This window comes from Kwoniella mangroviensis (genome assembly GCF_000507465.2).
Source record: "Kwoniella mangroviensis CBS 8507 chromosome 1 map unlocalized Ctg01, whole genome shotgun sequence".
Lineage (NCBI taxonomy): Eukaryota > Fungi > Basidiomycota > Tremellomycetes > Tremellales > Cryptococcaceae > Kwoniella > Kwoniella mangrovensis.
In genome coordinates, this window is record NW_027062533.1 from 1,604,081 (window position 1) to 1,626,539 (window position 22,459).

The 22,459-nt window shown below is 44.9% G+C and overlaps 7 protein-coding genes across 7 annotated transcripts; 3 read left to right on the forward strand and 4 right to left on the reverse strand.

The window, feature by feature from the left end:
• Positions 1-900: 900 nt before the first annotated feature.
• I203_100598 (uncharacterized protein) lies at positions 901-2,542 on the reverse strand (the record flags this gene model as incomplete). The annotated part of the gene is made up of 2 exons (XM_019150424.1): positions 901-1,444; positions 1,530-2,542. 2 exons carry the CDS (start codon positions 2,540-2,542, stop codon positions 901-903), a joined length of 1,557 nt encoding a protein of 518 aa, XP_019000390.1.
• A 2,535-nt stretch (positions 2,543-5,077) lies between these two features.
• I203_100599 (uncharacterized protein) lies at positions 5,078-5,953 on the forward strand (the record flags this gene model as incomplete). Its single annotated transcript, XM_019150425.1, has 1 exon — positions 5,078-5,953. The coding sequence occupies one exon, from the start codon at positions 5,078-5,080 to the stop codon at positions 5,951-5,953; it is 876 nt and encodes a 291-aa protein (XP_019000391.1).
• Positions 5,954-6,324: 371 nt separating this feature from the next.
• Positions 6,325-8,720, reverse strand: I203_100600 (uncharacterized protein; the record flags this gene model as incomplete). Its single annotated transcript, XM_019150426.1, has 7 exons — positions 6,325-6,503; positions 6,610-6,718; positions 6,809-7,382; positions 7,457-7,607; positions 7,673-7,766; positions 7,856-7,961; positions 8,113-8,720. 7 exons carry the CDS (start codon positions 8,718-8,720, stop codon positions 6,325-6,327), a joined length of 1,821 nt encoding a protein of 606 aa, XP_019000392.1.
• A 788-nt stretch (positions 8,721-9,508) lies between these two features.
• On the reverse strand, positions 9,509-10,860 carry I203_100601 (uncharacterized protein; the record flags this gene model as incomplete). Its single annotated transcript, XM_019150427.1, has 7 exons — positions 9,509-9,675; positions 9,742-9,881; positions 9,935-10,055; positions 10,113-10,212; positions 10,303-10,581; positions 10,657-10,748; positions 10,830-10,860. The coding sequence occupies 7 exons, from the start codon at positions 10,858-10,860 to the stop codon at positions 9,509-9,511; spliced, it is 930 nt and encodes a 309-aa protein (XP_019000393.1).
• Positions 10,861-11,347: 487 nt separating this feature from the next.
• Positions 11,348-16,326, forward strand: I203_100602 (uncharacterized protein; the record flags this gene model as incomplete). Its single annotated transcript, XM_019150428.1, has 9 exons — positions 11,348-13,330; positions 13,387-13,880; positions 13,986-14,559; positions 14,634-14,826; positions 14,886-15,150; positions 15,213-15,396; positions 15,463-15,645; positions 15,708-16,020; positions 16,103-16,326. 9 exons carry the CDS (start codon positions 11,348-11,350, stop codon positions 16,324-16,326), a joined length of 4,413 nt encoding a protein of 1,470 aa, XP_019000394.1.
• A 1,973-nt stretch (positions 16,327-18,299) lies between these two features.
• Positions 18,300-19,868, forward strand: I203_100603 (uncharacterized protein; the record flags this gene model as incomplete). Its single annotated transcript, XM_019150429.2, has 5 exons — positions 18,300-18,742; positions 18,823-18,911; positions 18,976-19,097; positions 19,169-19,773; positions 19,841-19,868. The coding sequence occupies 5 exons, from the start codon at positions 18,300-18,302 to the stop codon at positions 19,866-19,868; spliced, it is 1,287 nt and encodes a 428-aa protein (XP_019000395.2).
• A 550-nt stretch (positions 19,869-20,418) lies between these two features.
• Positions 20,419-22,074, reverse strand: I203_100604 (uncharacterized protein; the record flags this gene model as incomplete). Its single annotated transcript, XM_019150430.1, has 4 exons — positions 20,419-20,908; positions 20,997-21,055; positions 21,130-21,921; positions 21,982-22,074. The coding sequence occupies 4 exons, from the start codon at positions 22,072-22,074 to the stop codon at positions 20,419-20,421; spliced, it is 1,434 nt and encodes a 477-aa protein (XP_019000396.1).
• Positions 22,075-22,459: the final 385 nt, after the last annotated feature.

The following is a 22,459-nucleotide window of genomic DNA, read 5'->3' on the forward strand; positions in this document are numbered from 1 at the left end:
CTTTCCCCCACCCTGTAACGCAGTGATTAAACCATGTGTTTGAGGGATTGAGGATCGTTTTGGACTTTTGATTGCTTGATTGATTGGTAAACGCCTTGTGCGATAAACTAAATTAGTGAGGGGTCCGTTCTCAACTGTATGTTTTACCCTTGATGGGAACGGATTGGACCTTAATTAGTGAAAATAACTCGAACCCCCCATGAATATGGTCATGCATATATCAGCTCTCTTTTCGAGGTTGCGTAGCTCAATCAAGTCAATGTCGCTCAACAGTACAGTAAATAGGACCTGCGAAATTTAAGGAAGAATTTGATAGGTACAGTATGTATATACTGTAAAAGGCTATGAACCGGGGACAATTCGATGGACCATCCTGATCCTGATGGTGATCACACAGATCTCCAATCCTTCATCAAGCAAGTTGAGTGAATTTATGAAATCGGAATCTTGACCGAGGCTCATACCTTTCAGGAACCAAACTACCACCACCACTCGACCTGTCACACCCTCAATTGAAAATCCTGGGATCTGGAATACATGCATATACATCAGTCTGTCTTGGCTCAGTATGTAAAAATCGATCCTATTCATTAGGGTGTCAATTTGTAAATAGGCTCGGTGGCTTAGAAGCTGTGCGAGATTACCTCGTCGCGAAAGTGTCAGTAGAAGAGTTAATAGGTGAGTCAGTCTTTGAAGTCGATATTTTATACATGTCAAAATTATCCTTCCATCTATTGATATGTTTGATACTATACAACTTGTTGAATACCATTCAATCACGATTTCGCGATTACCTCTTTCCATATAGGTTCTATACATTATTGAAATTTCTGAGAAAGAACTTCTTCCCGTTCCAAGCCAAAAGAGATATACAGCCAACCTCCATTTCGTTGATCGTCCTTAAGTGCCCCCTCTGTCAATAGCTACCCTCAAGGGTGGTAATGCTCTGGGCGCACTATCGTTTATCAGATTATGGTGATGATGCGGAGGAGGAGGATCGATAGCGAGTTTGTGTAGATGTATTGAATTTCTAGGTCCTAAAGCATAATCTCGATCAAACATTCCCATTCCATTATGATTCATATCCATATTGTTTTCCGAAACATTTGACCATGAGATAACCGTCGTTCCGTTTGGATGTGGGATCCCATTTCCATTAGATGTTCGAGCAGGAGTCATGCAGGTTGTAGAAGCAGAAGTGGAAGTCGACGGTCTACCTTTACCAGGAGCGATGGATGACCATTCTGACGGGTCTGGTTGTTTTTGCTGTAGGTTGAAGGTAGGAGGCGCAGGTGGGAAGCCGTAAGAACTCCTAGACCATGGGGCCTGTTCGTCCGTGGGCGTAACGATATAGCTCTGGACGGAAGCGACGGAAGATCGATGAGAGGAAATTTGTGATTGGGTAGATGGGCGACGGGGTTTACTGATTGATTGCCTTGCGGTTCTAAATGATGAATATATGCAGTCAGCGAGCAATTTCATGAGTTGGTAGGATGAAGGATTAATCAATTATGATAGATTGTACTCACCCGGGACAAGGACCTCTCTTTTTCTGCGCACCTGTATACACACACGTTGTACCACTCTCTACGCATCTTGAACAAGGTCCCATATCTCCTCCACCGGCATCACATCTGACCTTCCTGTTCCTACAGGCATTACAAGCCTTTGTCGTCCTCGAAATTGGTGCTCTGGCGCCCATACCCGCATAATCCGCCTCGTGGATCGGTCCAGTCGCATATGCTGTGGTAGGCCTCGAAGTTGATGATGGGGAAGAGGTGTATTCGTAAGGATGAGATGAATGCCGACGTAGCAGTCCCGGTCTGTCGCTCCCGGCGAAATTCGGCTGTTCAGGTGGGGGAATATGTTGCTGTTGCTGTTGTATAGGTCTTGAATCGAAATACATCGATTGTCGATGTGTTACAATTGGAGCGGTGTAGGGTGCCGGGTAGTACTCATTATTGGGTGATATCGGTGCAGAGGATAAACGTCTGGTAGATGTATAAGGAGAGGCAAAAGATGACGATGAAGATGATAAATCGATTTTGGGCTTGGCGTCATCTTCCCTTCTCTCTTCACGTGTTTGTCCGATACCATTGGCATAGACGATTCCACTTCCTATCGACGATGCTGAAGAAGGCGGTGATCCACCTACACTCAACCCATTAAGTAATGAGAATATACTACTGGGTCGTCGATTAGACGAGACGGGTGAAGGTAATGCCAGCCTGTGTTGACTGACATCCGAAGGAAGGGCACGTTTGGTGTCATTTGGTGAGGAATCGAAGGACAGAGAAGTAGGTGACATCGCAGGTGAAGAGTTTCTGGAAGATGGTGATAACTGATTATGTGTCTGACTTGGAGTACCGTTCCCAAATCCTATTCCTAATCCTGCTCCTGCTCCTGGCGCAGGTAATGGTCCATCATTTAATGATATAGATGAACGTATATCGCTTCTTGTAGGCATGATCAGTCGACCTGTTGATCTATCCTCTTGAATTAGGAGATGTCGAAGACGCGGTGATAATGATGTATCCTGCATTTTCGATTATTTTGATAAGGATCACGAGGCGCACAGGAGGATTGGCGAGAGAAGTAACGTAAAATTACCAATTCTTTTATATAGACTATAGTGAGTATACCTAATTTTTCCCCTCTCAGAGGTTCTTCTCCTTCAGCCGGGAGATCGCGATGATGTTGTTGCGTTTTAGTCAGCAAGAGGACCGAAAAGATTGAAAAGACGTCTTAAAACCGAAGGAATCAAACAATGGGAAACCGGCTCGGCTTGTCGTAGATGACTAAGAACAAAGTTGAGATGGGAGTTTAGGAAGGTTTCCTAGTGTTCGCTTTGTATCTACGTTTAGATTTCGATCACTTCGTGAATGGGATATACAATATCTGGGTTTGTCTCCAAGCTTTCAATTTCCAAAGTATGAGAACATCCGCTGGAAATTCTGGGAAAGGAAGTGAAAATGAATCAGTAAGACTTTTGATAACTCAAAAGTTTACAAGAGAAAGGATACATTATGTACCTACTGATATAGATCCGAGATATGTCCTTCCTTCTATATGACGACGCTCTGACAGTGAGATGATGTATATGTTCTGTGTGGTTGTTTGTCTCCTCAAATCGGATAACCTTTGCCTTTTCACATTCAAGTAAACCCGAAATGTATTGATAAGTAAGGTGTATCACGCTGTTCGTTGCTGAATTGACCCTAACCAGACTGATAGGATTGAGGAGGACGTTCGGAAATAAGAGAGGGAGTCCAAGAATAGACGTTTGGCCGGACGTGAAGAACGTGATGAGGAAATAACCAGGACGAGGGTGGTTCCTCAAAGGGCTGGATGACGTGCTGAACAGGTTACGATTATAGTTGTATCTTGCTGGACAGAATGCCAAGATAGGCTAACCGCAATGGTTCGACTCCGGACAGCGGATGATGAGGTGAAAAAGCTAGCTGGCCAAGGAAAGTCTGAATATAAGAGGAAAGACAAGATACTTCTCAGCTGGAAGTTGGAAGTTGGAAGTTCGAATTATCGATCTAACCCAACCCACCACCTTGTTATACGAAAATCTAGCTCCATCTTTCCTTCTGTAGTAACTCACTTGTATTCCCTAAGTATGTAGCCTCTTTCAGGTTCAGGTTCCATGCAAATAGAGGAAGTTAGTCTAAGGTACCGATTTGTGCGGGGTGAGATTCGTTTGGCTTGGTTTGGTTTGGTTAACCCGTTGAGAAACATCCTTGTTCATGTACGGAGGTAAGGTTCAACCAGCAGCAAGCAGGGAAGGAAGGTTTCGGAACAAATACAGTGCGAATGAGAGAGAGCTGAAGGAGGATACCATGATCACAATTAGGTTAGTCCGTTTTTCCACTGGAGCCGAAGTAGGCAATTCCCCCAGCATTTCAGAAATATCAAAATCTCGATTAAATAACGAAAGCCCCCCCTCCGTCGTTCCTGTGCCCTGTACTTTTCGGGGATTTTCTGGTAAGATGCTGAACAGCTGAACAAACTCTTACGCGATGGGTAACACTCTTGGAATCAAAGTTTAACACAAGCTTCAGGGGAAAGAGAGGGAACAACATCATTCTAGGTGGCTTGGTTCCTTATCTCACAGTACGAGGACTGTATCATGAAAGGCTCGAACAATTGACATCTTACTCCACTATCTTATGTCTATCTGAGTCTCTCTATCAGTGGCTTTTATCAGACCTGCGTACTTCATTCTGTACGGTGCAGTATCTTCTATACTAACGCCGACAAGGTACACAGAATAGTTACACTCAGATGGATAGAGCGGGATCTAGGAAATTCTCAGACGAAACACAGCGAGAAACGTCAACGCGATTGCACATGCATGATGTCAACAGATCTTTCTCTTTATGCTTATGCAAACGGCGAAAACGCCATGTCTCAGCTGCCGAGCTGGGACATACTCTGCTCTATTTCTGAGCCATGACGATTGTAACAAATGACCGGTACCGTATTGATGATCCGTTCGACAGTCCCGGTTCTAGACTAGCTTCTTGATGATAGATGTTGCGGGATCAACCGTCGCCCGACTCAGGCCTCTGAGCCAAATTTCAAGCACTGAATTCTTTAGATTCCTGTCGTCTGTATGCAGAGTATGAATCGATGAATGAGGAAAATATGCAAGCACGACGGCGAAGCATTGTGACATCATTAAATGAATCTCTAAACACCGCACTCATGCACAGAGTTCCATTGACCTTCAAATGGTCATCATCATCAGACACTACAAGGCACAACATGACAACATCATTCCACGGGAAGGGGCAGACCCTCCCACATTCACTGGCCAGAGCGTTTCCTACGTGAATGACCATGAAAGGGACTGAACGAACAAAGGCCGGTATCATGACGACATCCGTCATGGCTAGTCCTTTGATAGGCATCTCCGCTCAAATTCGAGTAATGGACCTGATGAATCGTACTTACTGTGTGTCAATTGTCGAGAATGGGTCGTACATCTTTCACCCCCTCATCGTCTTTCAGATCATCTGGTCCTGTATTGCATTCTATCTCACCTGAGCCGAGAATGAACACCGACAAGATGTCCGACCCCAATCACCCAACACCAACTTCATTGGAAAGCAATATCATCGACCTGACGCTAGACGATGATGATGATGCTTTCAGTAGTCGTAGTCCATCAGACAGTATCACAAAGACTTCTGATATGGACTTATTTATTTCTACTACTCAAGCATCCTCAGACTCTCCATCGACGGAACGCTTCGAAGATGACTTTTTGTTGACTGGTTCCAATTGTCTACCTACAGATACACACATCGACTTGGCATTGGCCTCTTTCAATAACGATATGATATCGAGATCGGCCCAATTCACCAAATTGACCAATCAGTCCATCCCCGCTCAAAATCCTGCCCATGATCCACATCAATATCTGCCCCTTGATCTTTGGAATGTTTCCTATCCCTATGAATATGGACAGTACACCCAGCCATATCCTAGGGCGAATGAGGATTTGACTTCAGTTATGGACGAAGTGACACTGAATTTGTTGAGTCTAACCAAAGATTTGGCAGAATCTGAGAAAAGCCAAAATGAACCGCTCAGGTCGACAATTGCTCTTGCAGATAAAGTGAAAAATCGATCAAAAGAGGTAGAACAGACTTTGAACGATCTCAAAACCTCTCTGATGGCTCAGACACCCACATCCACACCCAGTTCTCAATCTACGATCTATCCTTCACACCTTCATATTGATCATACCTCCAACGAGCACAGGGATCCAGATTCAAGTTTGGAGAGAAGAATCCAGCATTTGGCAGATAGGAATAAACAATTAGAGGACAAGAATGAACGATTGGAAATGTCTTCTCTCGAATATCAGTTATCATTCCAAATTCTTCAAGGACAACTGGCAGAGAAGGACTTACAGATGATGCAATTTCAGAACAAGTAGCATAACTGGAGGTTCGGGTTGGTGTGATGCGTTGGTAGTGTAGTATAAGCTTATGCATGATGGGTATATGATCGCGATAGATAAGAGGAGAAAATGTAGCAAGATCAATATTAACTGAACGAAACATGAGAGCCAAGAAATTGCAAGAATGTACCAAAAAATAAGAAAAAAGGTGATGAGGGCTCTTACGAAATTTTGATTGAAATGAAGGTTATATTTCGTTTGGCCCCCAATCCTTCAATTCGTGGAAAAACCTTCAAGAACTACCGAAAAACTTATAAACAAAAAATGAAATTGTTCACATCCCAATGATGACCTTATTCCCCGTAATCAGACCTCAATGGATGAGACCGATTGTGCGAATATGATCACTACACTCTCCCCGCTAATCTATCTTCAATCAGATCCGCTACTACTTTCCCAACAACCGTTATGCTCGTCCCCTGGAAACCTTCCGGGTAATCTACTTTAGGCAAGTTGGGCGAGGTGAACGAAACGTCATGTTGAACCGCGAAGTGCTTAAGACCTAACGCGTGAGCTGTCCATTGATCTGTAAATTCGAGACCATAAAACGATATTAGCGCGATGTCGAGAATGGGTTTCCATCCTAGGAATGATGATTCCAAAAGACTGAGTATTGGACTATGGTCACTCACAATCTCTTGCGAATCCACCCTTGAAAAACATCTCTATCACTGCACTTCTAGGTGTAGCTGGCATCCAGAGTAAATGCGTTAGACCATTTCCATGTACACCTAGCATGATCTGCAATACAACCATGTAAGGAATTAGCATCCTTCCTTCTCTTCATCCAAAGCCATTCATTTCGACAAGAGAAGTGCGTGCAACACTCACAGTGGTCCTACCAGCCAAAGCGAACTGTTCTTCTTTTGACATTTTCTCAGCTTCTACAATGACCAATTCCCAACCCAACTTCTTCGACCTCTCTTCCAAAGCTTTCACCAATTCCTCGTGGGACTCTTTTGTCAATCTTCTTCGAGAGCTCTGACGCGAGATGTAGGTGATGACGGGCGTATAACTCCCTTTGGGTGCGAGAGGTTCAACGACGTCTACTCCTGGACCCATCAATGAGATTGGATCAGTTGCACCGTGACCTTCGAGATTTCTCGAAATAATCGGCTCTGTCGATCCCGAATATCGCAGGACTTGTCTTCGGATAGGTTCCCACCACCATTTCGAAGCTTGGCCGACGTGGAGTGCAGATGCTACTGTCCTTGCTGTGGGTCCAGTCCATTCACCTCTAAAAGCTGCTGAACGATCCGCTAACAACGCTCGTTCGAGCACGAATGCCTTGGGTACCGAGGAGATGGTCTGGTTCTTCATATCGGCCCAGTCTTCCGGGTAGAGTATCGAGATGGAAGGGAAGAGGGAATACATGAGAAGGGGATTGAATTTGGGTTTATCCCGCCTGCGACCAAAAATCATAACGTCAAGCATTGTCTCATCGGATCTACTAGCCTCAAGTAATATACTATGACTTACCATTCCGTAACGTTCTGATGCAGGAACCAGACCCTCTGAGGAGGAGGCAATGTTGTCTCTCCATTAGCAGTAATATGTTGATCATACGACGAATAAGCCCTCCAAGCACCCAACATGAGTTCAGCAGCGAAATGGTAATAATGATCGATGACTAGCACAAGAAATCACTGTCAACCCAGATGTTGAGTGAAACCACGTTTTGGGGTTAAAACTCACACTGCCCGTCATTGAACAAGAAAGTCATTCCATCCATTTTCCAGACCCTCGGACCCCAGAGTTTCATAGCTTCGAAAGGGGAGATGAAGATAATCTACAGCCAGTACAATTCATCAGTCTTCTTTCTCTTTCCAGCTTTATCTGTTAACATGATAGGATTGAAATTGGATACGATTTACTCACCTCATCACCTTTAGGTTCTCTAGCTTCTGAATTTCCGGGATCACTATTCGCAGGTAGACCCGTCGAGGTCATCATCCTGAGCTCGGGCCATTGAGCTGGGTCGTCACTAGAGGAATAGGAGAGAATCAGTACTACGCACTTTTCAACTCTGTAGCTCCTCATGTGAATTTTCGTGCATAAGAGGATGAACCCGTCAAGTGTCTGATCTCCCTAACATCAAAGAATTATACGATAGATTGCAATTCAATTCAACTCACGTCACAGCATAGAAACTGCCATTGTATATATACGGTCTCTCCATTATCGTCCACCCCGGCGCATGGGCTTTCAAATCCGTCGTCAAGCCTTGCAACTCATCATCCTCCTGTTGTTCTTCACCCCCATCCCATGACTTGCCATTCCCTCCTCCAATGGGAAGATCATCATCGTCTATATTCAAATTTGTGCTAAATCCATAGGTCTTCACCGATTCTCCAAATGTCTTTTCTCCTCCACCTATAGCGCATACACCGGAGGAGGAAGAAGAAGATGTGTGGGAAGAGGGAAATAACCAATCTGGCATTTTATATTTTCCTCCTGTCGATGAAGGATGTATCGATTGAGTAGAGGTCGATCCAGGAGTTGAAAAAAGGAGATAAGAGAATGATAATGTCAATAAACATAGCAAAACATCTCTCCTTGTGGGTCTCAGTACTTGTCTACTATTACCTTGAGATGAAGTGGTGTTGTGTTGAAGTTGCTGATAATGGGGTGAATGAGTTGGAGAGGATGAACCGGATACCCAAGAGGTGAAAAAGTTGTTTCGCTCGACGTGTGGTGAACGAGGTGGAGAACCTTGTAGGAAGTTGGGCAAGACTGATGGCATGGTGGATCCGCTTGGATTGAGTTGAGAAGAGGATAAAGTGGGAATCAAACGGTAGTAAAGAGCGTGACTGGATGATTGAGAAAAAGACTGGAGGAAAACAAAGGAAGGTCGAGGATAGGATTGGTTAGGGCTTGGCTTGGCTTGGTATCGTTTGTTTTCCTAGTTCTCTGATCCATGAACCTGATGCCCCTGTCGCATGACTGTCTATTGCTCCTCAATCGATGCACACTGGAAGATCCTTCTGGTTTGTGTCGATCTGTGATGAGCTTGTAAATTGGTATCTTGAAAATGAAGAACAAAAAAAAAAAAAACAGAGAGACGCGATGAAGTGTCCGAGTGTGTTGTTTCGAGAAACGACCGTGTATTGATTGACGTGTAGTAGGGTAGTAGGAGGCTGCAGTGGTAAGGACAATCCGGATCAACCGCTGAGAGTGAATGATGATGATATGGGGGAGTGAATGAGGTGAAGAAGATGACAAGTGGACGTTGCAAGGGGTAAGCTTAGTATACACTGTCAATGGTCAAGTGTCTCTGTGTCTCTCTCGTGACTTTGCAACTGACTTTGACTGATTCTGACTCTGATTCAGGCACCACATGACAAGCTTCATTCCCCTTCCCATTCCCCGATTCAAGCAACCCAACCCAACAGGACTGCGCTCCTGTCATACTGATACATTCATCTGTGAAATATTATGATGGGTGATGTGTATGTATATATCTGTCAATAGATCAAAAGAAATAAGAACAAAACGAAACCGAAATATGCCTACTACCCTTGCATGCATTCCTTAGTGCTTAGGAAGTTCTTTGTCCGCGTAAACCTTACCGGCGTATCCTTCCAGACCTGATAGACCAAGAAGACCAATCGTGACAGCTGAGACGGTTCTTCGGTCCCATGGTTGGTTCCAGTTCTTGTAGCTGAAGTAACCGACAGCACCAAGGATAGCGACGTTTACTGTTATACCACAACAATTAATCAGTGAACTGTCTTATAATCTCAGTGAATATTTGATTGACTTACCAGCACCTACGAGACCACCAGCGACTTGAGGTCGTAAGATGACTTCTTTAGCTTGGAGGTAGAATTTGGATCCTTCAGCTTTGGCTCTCTCAGCTTCTTGTCTTCCTTCAGGGGTTTGGAGGTAAGATTCGGCGGCGTAACTAAGGATAGACTGTCAGCTCCCTGCCGAAGAATGAGGATGAGACTGGCTCACGACTCAGCTCCGAGAAGTGCTAATATACCAGTCGCTACTCCACCAACGATTCGTCTGTCCCATGGTTGGTCTTTTCGAGTGTAGGCGAAGTAACCAGCAGTACCGAGGATACCGACGTTTACTACAAAGATGATGAACATCAGCTACACAACAGATCCTTCATTGATTGACCACTCACCAACACCCAAGAGACCACCAAGGGTACCAGGTCGGAGAACAACATCCTTGGTCTTGTCCCAGTATGGTCCGAGAGCAGATTCGGCTTGGTGGAGTTCGTCCTATATATTGATGAGAAATTTCAGCCATCCCAATTTAAAAATGACAATCATTACATGCTGCTGAAGCATGGACTAGATGTGTAGACTGACCTTGGCTTTCTTGCTGTATTCGTGACCTTTCTTTTCCGCCTTTTTCTCGACTTCCTTGACCTTCTTCTCAGCCTTTTCAGCTTTCTTTTCGAACTCTGCTCCGCTCTCTGGCAATTCTACGCTGTGCTTCGTAGGTGTGGGAAGAGGTCTGGGCGCACTTTCCGATGTGGAAGGTTCGTATTCCGGCGCAGGGTGAAGTTCTACACTGATTGGGGCGGTAGGTTGAGCAGGTTCGATATCTGGGTGGCTTGGGTCTGATCCAGCTGGGAGGACGTTGACCTATACACGGATCCGAATTCCATGGACTGTCAATACACACCGATGATAGTCCATGTGGGTGACTAGGCAACATACCTTTGAGTCGACAGTGTTGTGAGCCTCAGTCTCGCCTGAGAAGTGTCCTTCGGCAAGGTTGGGATCGGGTTTTGGCATCTCACCGAATGGGACTGAGAGAGAGCATCTGTGTCAGTACTGGGTGTGAATAGCTCGTGTGAAACTACTTGTCAATGGATCTGCAAGTTACTTACTGTTGTGACTGGCTACAGATGCGTAAGACATGATGGAGATCTTAGCGAGTGCTGCTGATTATATGATGTATATGATGGTGTAGAAACGTATAGTTAAAAAGTAAAGTTGTAGATAGGAACTAGAAAAACGGATTGAGGATGTTCCCAGTTGTGGTTGTACAGTATCCCAGTTAGGTATAGGGATTGACCCATTCATTGCGTCATAGTCACGGCGAGACTCACAGTACCAGGAGACTCGCTTGCCATTTGCCACTCAGCTTCTCACCCTGTCGGATTTATCGGATACTTGTTCATGTGGCAGTCTAGAGGTCAGTCGCGACGAGGGTCGACAGAGGCACGAGGGATACACGAGGGTGGAGGAAAGGTCAACCTGTTATTGTTAAGCAAGTCAAGTCCAGTCAACCGGGGTAAAAGATTAATTATCCTTAGAGATGTCCTGATGGCCTTCAATCAACGTAACTCAGAATCACCAAAACAAAGACGAACTACCGAGAGGGAGGAGCGGAGTCACGACTATAATGTCAGGTCCACCCGGATCTGGGTCCCAACAACCTTATTCGCATTCGCAATCCAGCCCGCCTGCAATCAAGTTGGATAGATCCTCGCAAGGTGAAGCTGGACCATCCAGATTCCCCAATCATCAGTATCCGTCAGGTATTTCCTCGAGAAATATCGCATCGACCTCTTCTCAATACATATCCTCGTCTCAGTCCAGAATTGCAAGATCACATGCTCATCGACCGTCCGATGCTATTGATTTGACGCAAAATCACAAAGGCAAAGGGAAAGCTGCCGAACCGATAGATCTGACTTTAATTGATACGGACGAAGAGGGAGAAATAGAGGAAATGGGTAGAGCGAAGCTGCAAAGTAGCTCAGGATCGATAGTGCTGATGGATAAAGATGGACGACCCGTAGGAGGCAAAAGCAAGGGGAAAGATCCACCCACTAAGACTTTCCTTGAACCTCCATCATCATCATTTATACCTGGGCGACCTAGAAGGGATGGAAGGGCGGACCCAGGTCAGACTCATCCTGCAGGTATTCGCAACCCCGCTTCGGCAATGTTGGCGAGGAGAAATTTCGACGCTCAAGGATTGAGTCGACACCAAGCTATCGATCTGTGTTCCAACTCGTCTCGCTCCGCGTCACCTGAAGTGCTTCAACTGATTAACGATGGGAATGGCAGGCTTCCACCTAGAGATGATCCAGTGAAACCCACTTTGACGCAGGCCAACAATCTCCATCAACGCAATTTCACTAAATCAGCCTCGTCCCAATCCATCAACCTCGGACGAACCGACCTTGCTCGTTCTCCCTCTACTTCTAGAACCGCCGTCAATTCCAAGAAAGCTGCATCTGGCTCGCCACGAAGAGTAAAGAGGATGCCGAAACAGCCCACTGTCCATAGAATGTCAAAGGACGAGTGGGACGCTGCAGTCGACGAGCGAAAGAAGACGATGGAGGCTGAGAAAATGCAGAGAGACTCACGAACACCCTCCTTACAGAGCACATCACCTCAGACTTCAAGGAGATCAGCCTCAAAGGAATCTTCAACATTGGGAACACAAGTTCATAAAGTCATGAATGAATCACCATTAAGAAAACCTATCCCACTCTTTAAAACGGAAAACTCACCTTCAAGAAGATCTCCAATTCAGACATCTCTTTCACAAGGTCCGACACAGGCCCTCTCTCTCTCTCAAAACCAGATTCGGAGCAAGTCGAAAACACCTACAAAATCCCTGACACAACCTCATATCGTCACACCCCATCCTAGAGATTCCTGCGCTCCTAGACTCAATGCTGAAGCTGGTCCTTCGAAACCCACTCAGTCTTCTGTCAAGTCCAAACACTTTTCTCCTTATCAACCGGGCAAGGACGAACGCCCGCATCGACCTCAACCCGAATTGCAGCCCAGAAAACCATCCAGAGAGAGACCACAACCTGGAGCATACACTTTACCACCTGTAGAAACGAGTATACATGATTGGCCTCGAACGCAGAGTACGTATAGTGCCGGAGGATCGAAGAAGAGGAATAGTCTAAATCAATCTAGAGACAAGGAGAAGGGTAAACAGAATCAATCGGTATCACCTCAAAAAAGGATCCGGCAAGATCAACTATCAACCACTTCATCTGTACAAAAGTCTACTCCCGACAATTCATCTACGCAATTATCAATGAAATCACATGACACCCTTGAACTCAAACAGGATAATATCATTTTTCGAAATTCAAGTTCAACTTCTTCCTCCCTGACTCCTCTGTCCAGCCCCACTTTTCCAACAAGCTTATTCCACAACAATGAGAAAGAAAGATATGAACCTTCGCCCGTCAAATCGCTTAGTGCGAGTCCAGTGAAAGGTAAACCGTTCCCTAGGTTGTTTGGCGATGAGACGCCCCTGTCCAAGATTTACACCCCCAAGAAGGATGAAAGCGTGCTAGGAGAAGAGGATGAGAACGATAGTAAGGATCCTTCTGGGAATGCTGAGGATATCGTGAGTGCATCTCACTACACATAGTTTGTCAATCGAATGACTGATTGGGATTGCAGTTTGCGGAATTTGCCGATTTCGATTGGGCTGCGAGCGACGATGAAGCTCCCAAGGAAGGTTCTGACTTGGTCCAGGATCCATCAGATCTACCAAAAGACATCGAATCTGTTGACCAAAATCAACATCCCAATGACAATACATCTTCGTCTCGTATCGAACCTGTACTAGCTACAAGCCCACACAAGCGACCCTCATCCTCTCAAACCATGGTCGCAATACAACTTGAACCTGGACGAACTTCACCTACGACCCCTCGATCATCGCAAAAACGATCTCGACCATCCACGTCACCTACACAATCGTGCAAACGGAGAAACATTTCTGAGAAGTATACCAAGTTTCTCGAAGAGGAACGTATCAGGGTTGAAACGGAGAAAGAGGCAGAGAGGGAGAAAGAAAAGCAAATGGAGAGTGAAGCTCAGGATCTGTTGGAGACGAAGCAGCACGAAGGGAATGATGAGGATGGTGGAGGTGATCTGGATGGGTTCCTTGAGTGAGTGTGGATCACAGAATTCAGGACTACCCGGCTACGGTTGATTCAAGAACGAATGAATGGTATTGGCTGCCGATTGCTGATTTGTTTTATCTGAAATCCTAGTAATATCGCTCCCACATCACCTGTTAAACCCAACATGAGAACTGCCATCCAGTCTCGCCAGGAATCTCGAAAAGCCAAGATTGAAGAAGCCAAAGCTACACGACGAAAAGCCAAATTGGAAGCTATACAACAATCCGCCAAAGCTGAAAGACTCGGAACCAAGAAGCTTGAAGATCAGAAATTCAGAAGTGTACTCAAAGTGATCAATAAGAATAAAGATATTAATGATTTTATTGAAGAATATCAACAGCGAAGACAAGGTGAAGAGGCATATCCCACTCCGGAAACCGAATGGGATGATGATGATGATGATTCTCCATTGTCTTATTCATCCGATCTGGACGATTTAGAAGATATAAAGATGGAGTTGGACCGATCGTTTGATATCGATGTTGATCTGGATGCCTTAGAGGGAGAGGATGGATTCAACGACGTAGTTGAAGAGCTGAGGAAAGAAGGTGTAGGACTGGATGATAGTTTGATAAGGGATGCGCGAGCAAGTATGACCTCTTCGAAAGTTAGGAAAGATCAAGGGTTGACTTGGGAAGGGTTCTGGGAGAGAGAACCTATACGAGTAAGTTGGAACTCGAACCAGCTGATTTCTTCGAAACGGTGGGAAATTCAGCTGATTGGATTCTGGATCTTTAGCCCGAAGAGAAGGACCAGAAGCGAATTGTGCCCTTCGATATCGATACGCATGACCCGATGCTCAAGATGATCTGCGAGATGGCTCGCCAACCGGATGCAGATTTGGAAAGTTTGGGTCATATCATGTCTTCGGGAGTGATGATATTCGTGGAGAAAGATAGAAGGGAGTTGGCAAATGCTTTATTCAATAATGGTACGTTATGGATGTCACGATGATTCCTCATAGAAGGCTTTCCTGACCTTGATTGACAGCTATCTCATCCTCTGACCCTACATGGTCGGCAATCGCTAGAAGCTGCTTCAGTGATATGTTACAGATGGACGAATACCTCCGCCGGGAAGATCTCAAATATCTCCTTGGACTTGGGATTAAGCTCCTGTTGCACTTAGGTGCGAGAAGATCGACGTTTTCCAATTTGAATGAAGATCTAGGACATTTTGAGGATGAAAGTGGGATAATGATTGGACGAGAAGAAGCTTGCGGAATGATTTGTAGGATACTCATGGCCGAAGCCAGGTGAGCGATGACAAATCTTCGTTATAAGAGCGAATCCTCATTGTGCTGACGAGTTTACCTAGCCGGTCGAACGATGCCATCTATTACCAAACAGATCCCAGCGGATCCATCAAGCCTCAGAATGTAGGATGGATACCGATACTCCTGCTCATGTCAATCGATAATTCCACTTCGTCAGCTCTGAAACGAACTATAGGAGAGACTATCCAAGTCCTTTTGCATGAGTCGGTCCTTGAAGCCGAGAATGTAAGTCGAGCTTTTCATTAATTTCTATATGCGGGCGTCATCAACTGACTCTGATGCCTCATGCAGATGATTCAACTTGTGTATTCCATCACACGAGCTATTGTCGATGCTTCCACCCAATATCCGAACGCAGTCAAGGTTGCTATACTTGATTCACTCGGTCAGAAGAGTAATGAAACTACGGTATTGTATAGGTGGTTAGCTATGGAATGGCTTTTACCTGGTACCATGGCCAAGGTGGAAACGATGGTAAGTTGGCGTACTATCCAATAACATGGATCCCATTGAAATGACCTTGATGTGCAACATAGGATAAGAGGTCATTGGTCCCACCCATCCCGTTTTTGCTCTTATCAATCGATAATATATCAGATCTGATCAGACCTCCTTCAAATACAACGAGTGACGAAAAGATCGAACCTGATTGGAGTGAGATTAACTTCCTCGTTACTTTCCTCTATGGGTCTATGTCAGATATCGAAACGCTCCTTAGAGAACTTAACGTGGAGTTTAATAATGAACAGACTAGTGGGATCTACGGTGAGAGATCAATCAAAGATTTGATGCAGGACTGCGAGATTGAGAGGGTTAGAGAAGGATTGAGAAGATGCAGAGATCTGATATGTGAGTTGTATTGCCCTTAAGACATGGATATGATAACGTGCTTTGTATGTGGTCAGAGCTGATGATCTCGATCTTGTCGTAGCTGATCAATCGAATGGTACGCTGAAAAGTACCGTGAAAGCTCGATTACATCAATTATATGAAATAACTCGATTGACCTTGATGTTAAGTATCACAAAGAAGGTTAGAGCGAAGAGGTTGGGTAAAGGTTTGAAAGTTGGGAATGTAAGAGGTCAGGCTCAATTGGATTTCACCGTCAGACCTGTTGATAAGAAGGAGCCGAAGAAGACACCAAGTGTTGAATGAATAATACATCTGTTAGAGTAAAGACATTTCATGATTATGACGATTGTATATACGAGTTCCCTCATGTTGTCTCAAGTTGTATTCCCCATATAGATCAACATGTTATGTGATATTTGAGATATATATCCGATGACTGGTTAAGATTGCAATTCACAGCAACATCAGCATAAACCTGTTTGTTGCCTAAGAAGATGCTCTCGAAGGAGATTGATTTGACAGTGCAGAACATTCCGACCTGACAAGAAACCTGCATTCGAGATCAGCGCTTTGAGGGTCATCCCTCATCCCTCCCCAAAGGCACGTTAGAACCCCTAGAACTGAATCTGGTAACGAAGGAGGGTGAGTAGTGTGATGTCATGTTCTGCAACACATGACTCGCAGAATGGTCCCAAGCGTCTTCATAACGATTCATGTCATATTGGAATTGATGAGAGCCGATGTGATGGATGATGAAGAGAGACATGCCCATACCTGTCAACCGGGAGACAGAGCTGTCGTCGTCCCGTCCTTGCTATCCACTTTCGAAGGATCGCTATCACTTTCTGTAACACCAGCACGGCATGAAATGTATTATCGATACGTGTATATGCACTTTCCTAGTTGATATATGCATTGAGGCGTGATCAAGCGAACGTCTTCTTCATCTTCATCGTTGATCCTGAAAGAAGTAAAAACGAAACGAAAGAAAAGCAGACGCGCAGATTCCATTATAGGAATAAAAAAAGATCAGCACAGCTTTTTACCAGTTTTTTCTTTTTTTTCCATGTCTTCGGTTGTAGGTGGTAGACCCCAGAAAACTTCTCCGTGTGTGTATCTGTGTATGTGTTTTTATGTGTATGGACAGTGGATATACAGGATTCTCTTCCTGTCAACGAGAAAGATGCTAGCATGTCTAGTACAGAAGAGAAAAGTCAATTGGTGTATTGAGCTAATTGATGCAGATCAACTTGGACTGATCCTGTGGTTCTGTGGTCAGTCTTTGTAGACGTAGATCATCCCGCCGAAACGCCAATCCACCAATCCAAGCCTTTTTCCACAAATACCAATTGAAATTCATAAATCACTAGACTCTCCCACTCCACTCCACTCCGCTGTCCATCCGCAGTTCATCCTGTTATATCCATCTCAATCTCCTTTCATCTTATTTCAACATTGCTCATCATCAATATCATACATACAACAGTCAATCACTCCTTTAATCTATACGACAATCTTCAAACTCATCTCGCAGATATCGTAGTAACGTCAAGTGAGAGTGAAATAGCAAATCAGTCTATATCATGTGTGAGTAAATCATCAAGCAACCCGAGCATCAGAGAACCAAGAACCAAGAAAACACACCTCTTTCTGTGAAATCCGTAGTTTTCGCTATCTTCTATCTTCCTACCCCATACTTTAGTCTACTTCTGTATTCCAGAACACCTTACTTCATCGCTTTTCTTTCCCACACCTATAAATATTTTTTGCATACGAAGTCGTAGACAAAAAAAGCAAAGCGGATTTTTGCGGACGGAGAGATAATCAGAGGATTACAATACGACACACGACCCTTTCATCCTAAGGGATTCATTGGTCATAGTCAATTGGTCATTGGTATCATATCACCCAGCTCTACTCGTATATCCTTGAATCCTATCCTATCCGCACAGATCTTCTTTCTGTATCATCACCTACCTCATCACACAACTAAAACTTTTACTCCCTGCTTTTGCCTCGTTGTTGAACTCTTCTCGTTGTCTTGGTGTTGTATCAATCAAACAATTCAACTTGACAACGGAAAAAGAAGTTCATCATCCTTAACATTCTCACCCAAACTATCTTTCTCATCTATACACGACTTGCCATTATCAGATAATCTACCCAACGTCATTCTTTCTCTGCTTCGTTACCATATATATATTTTCATCATCGAATAACTCAGTTCAATAACTTTTGCCACCCTTTGACATTGACGTCGACGTCGTTCATTCAACATGGCGGAAACCTCACCTGATCCAGATGCAGGAACGTCCGCTGATGCCAGTTCTTCCGTCGCTGCCTCTTCTGCAGCCTCTTCAGCTGTAGTCTCACCTTCCGAAGGTACCACTTCACCGCCTGCTCAATCCAGTACTTCCTCTGCTCTTCCAGTCGAATCTTCCTCAACTACATCCAGCGAACCCGCCCAATCTTCCACGTCAAGTGAAGGAGGGGCCTCTTCTGCCAATCCATCTTCTTCCCAGGGGACCACTTCCCCAGCACCTGGTGCTTCGTCTTCGGCCAGTCCGTCTTCAGGAGAAGGTAGTGCATCTGTATCTGGAAGTGCCAGTGTGACGGCCGCACCAGGAAGTTCAAGTGGAGCGAGTGGCTCAGCTGCTTCTGCTTCTGCTACGTCTGTTCCGGCAGGATCACAATCTGTATCAGGTGGTTCAACAGTAGTGTGAGTGATGATGACCAATCCCTTTTCAATAAAATGGACAATCTTTCTCATGCTGATCATTGGTTCTTTGATGACGATAGATATGTCACCGTCACAGATGCCAATGGCTCAGTAGTGGTCACTCCTACAGCTACTGTAGGTGCTGGTTCATCAAGTGGTGGTGGAAGTAGTAAGTTCCCCCGTTGTCCTTCCTCCATATGAATGAGGAAGAGCTCACCATTGTCTTGCTGTAGACACCGGTGCGATTGTCGGTGGTGTAGTCGGTGGTGTGGTCGGTCTCGCTCTTATTGGTATCCTGTTATGGTTCTTGTTGAAGAGACGAAGATCCAACAGGGATGACTTTGACGATATGATGGTGAGTTACCATACAATCTCTCGTGACCATATGTCATCTCATCTCAATGCTCATCTTATTCAAATGACCAGTTTGACCCCGGAAGACCAGAACATCAAGCACCCATCGACCTCGGTCAAGAAGGCAATGATCCAACCGTGGAACCCTACTATACACCGGGAGTAGCATCCACCACCCAATCGCCTGAAATGGCACAATACCCCAGATCAGCAGTAACAAGCTCTGACGGCGGGTATGGCGCTCAAGATCTTTCTAGAGGTCCATCAACAGGAACTTCAGCTGGATTCGCTGGACGAGGCGCAGGAGCAGGTGGATATGACATGCAGAACCTGGCTACCATGCCTATGCCTACTGCTCATCCTACCGGTATCGCCCCTCATCCCGAAATTGGTGCTGGCGCTGGTGGTGCCGCTGCAGGTGCATTGGCAGCTGGAGGAATGTCAGCGAAACAACGAGAAGCGTATCAGGAATCTCAAAGGTTCAGAGTACAGAACCAAAGTGGATATGGAGGACCAGCTGCTGGACCTGGCCCTGCGGGTGCAAGTGGATCCAATCAACTGGCACCACCGATGAGTCCAACAGAGACTTCCACTTCAGATCAAGTTACGGTTCACCAAGATGGTGGAAGAGTTCAGGATGAGCAGGAACCTTCCTATGGAGCTGAGATACCACCTACGTGAGTTGTGTATGAACCTTTTCACGAGCTTTATCAACTGACAGATTATCCTTGTTTTGGTGTATAGATACGATTCAATTGGTAGAAGAGAATAGATAAGTGATATCAAGATATCCTCAACTACGCCAATATATTCTCACTTCATCCAGCTCGTCATCATCGTTTTCGTTTCCGCATCCGATACAATTCAAAGCATGTACATAGAATAACAGAAAAATTGAATCCCCCTCACTAATGGACATTATCTCGTTGATCTCCCTTTTTCCCCGCTAGTCACACTGAACTGAATGCCAGTCGTTTTTCCAATTGTAGAATTCTAAAAAAAGTAGTGATGCGCTATTCGCCTTTTGATACAGTATAATTTGTTTGATGAATAAGTGAGAGAGTCGAAAGACCCTTGACGGGGATGAAAGAGAAGTCGGGAGGAGATCAAGAAGATGATTTATATATGCATGTACAGAATATGTCGATTGGTGGTGAGAAACGGGATCATCAGTATCCTAATATCATCAAATCAATTTCATTCGTTCCATCGCATCTGCTACGATTGTGACATGGCTTCATTGTATTACTCATAAATGATTTCATACCGATATCCGACCTTTCTATCTACAAGTAATCTACGATATTATCCTATACCTACTACTAAGCCTTCTCACCATCAACGATAATACTCAGACAACTCTCAATGACACCCATCGCCTGGTCGATCTGCTCTTTACTAACCGTCAAAGCGGGTACGAATCTGACCGCGTCCGATCCAGCAGTCAAGAGTAATACACCTCGTTCTCTAGCTAGTCTAACTAGTTCGGAAGGTTTGGTGGTATCTTTAAATCCTATTCCTCTAATTAATCCTCTACCTCGTAATTTCTCCTGAATCAACGAAGGGAAAAGTTCAGGAAGTCTCTTCATCTTGTCACCTAGGTATTCTGAAGTTTCTTTAAGGTTAGAAAGGAATGATGGATCTGATAGACGGGATAGGACGTGGACTCCTATGGCTGTAGCTAAAGGTTGACCACCGAATGTCGTACCGTGCATTCCTGGTGTGATGGTCTCGGCGACGGAGGAACGAACCATGATGGCGCCGATGGGGAATCCGTTGGATAAGGGTTTGGCCATTGTGATTATATCGGGGCTGAACAAAGAGTACAGCGCGTCAGATCAACCAAGTTGAACAAGAAGAATGCTAAATATGATAGGAGGATATGCGGAAGATGACTCACTGAGCTTCAACGGGGAAGGAAGAATGAGCCCACATGGTACCTGATCTGAAGAGACCGCACTGTAAAATTCATTCACAATGAGCATTGTTCAGCGTTCAAATGATGGATGTCACTTTCACTCATTATCACTCACCTGAATCTCATCATATATCAAAACAGCTCCGACTTCCCTAGCCCTCTTCGCAACCAACTTCAAAAATTCTATATCTCCTTGTTCGACCCCACCTTCACCTTGGATAGGCTCCAGTATCACCCCACAGGTATTCTCATCGATCAATTCATTGACAGCCTTTTGGGAAGTTTCGTTGTATTTGCCCACTTTGACATTAGGTATAAGAGGTGCAAAAGGGGATTGATATTTTGGGTTGGGAGTGACTGATAATGCACCCATCGATCTTCCATGGAAAGCATTCGTAAAACATACTATACCAGTTTTGTTTTCTCCTCCTGTAACTTTTCCATGGGCTCGAGCGAATTTCAAAGCTCCTTCGTTGGCTTCTGTACCAGAGTTCGAGAAGAATACTTTAGCTTGAGCTTCATCGTTAGACGAATTACCACCCGAAGTGAAACCTAGACCACCAAACTTCTTTGTATTTTCCACTAGGGACTTTGCGAGTTCACCGGCATGTTCGTTCCAGTATATATTACTTGCGTGACTTAGTTTGGAAGATTGTTGATTGATAATTTGGTTGATACCTTCGTCTGAATGACCCAGAGCTGTCACTGCTATACCTGCTGTGAAATCTAGATAATCCCGATTAAGCGTGTCGGTGAGGATCAGACCTTTGCCTTTGGTGATGAGTATGGGAGGTCGGACGTAGGTGTTGAGTAGGTATTGAGATTGATCGGTTATGATATTTTGGGTGGGAGTGTGGGAGGAGGCGGTTGAATCGGGATGGGTGGGTTTGGTGTATGATAAATTGGGCTATAAGTAGTTGACGATATTAGTGAGACAAGATGGACGCATCATGGAAGCCATGCTCACCTTGAGCTCGGTAGCGTAGCCTCTGACTAAGTACGATCGCAATGGGTTGATGACTCTGGGTCGAGCGAGCCTGAGCAGAGTTGGAGCGGACATGTTGGTACGTGGGAGAGCGACTTGGAAATGAGGTAGTGCAGTTTTGGTGACGGCCGAATGAGGGAAAGCAGGAGGTCTGAGAAGCCGCAAGCTCGTCTGTTGTACTTATGACTTATGAAAAGTTTCAGAGGCTCCGAACAACAGTAACGTCTAAGGAGAGATATATAAAACTGAAATAGTATCAACAGAGGAGCGCTTATCTCTCGAGTTGATAAAAATCAACGAACTCGACGAAATTCGGATTGAACGAGTCAAGTCAACATGATAATCTTCCAACGGAATCAAAACTTGTATTGGGAAGGATTACGAGATATGTACAGTACATGCATACATTCATAAAGTCGTTATAAGCAGATAATGGAAAAAAGGCCGAGCCAGGCGAAGT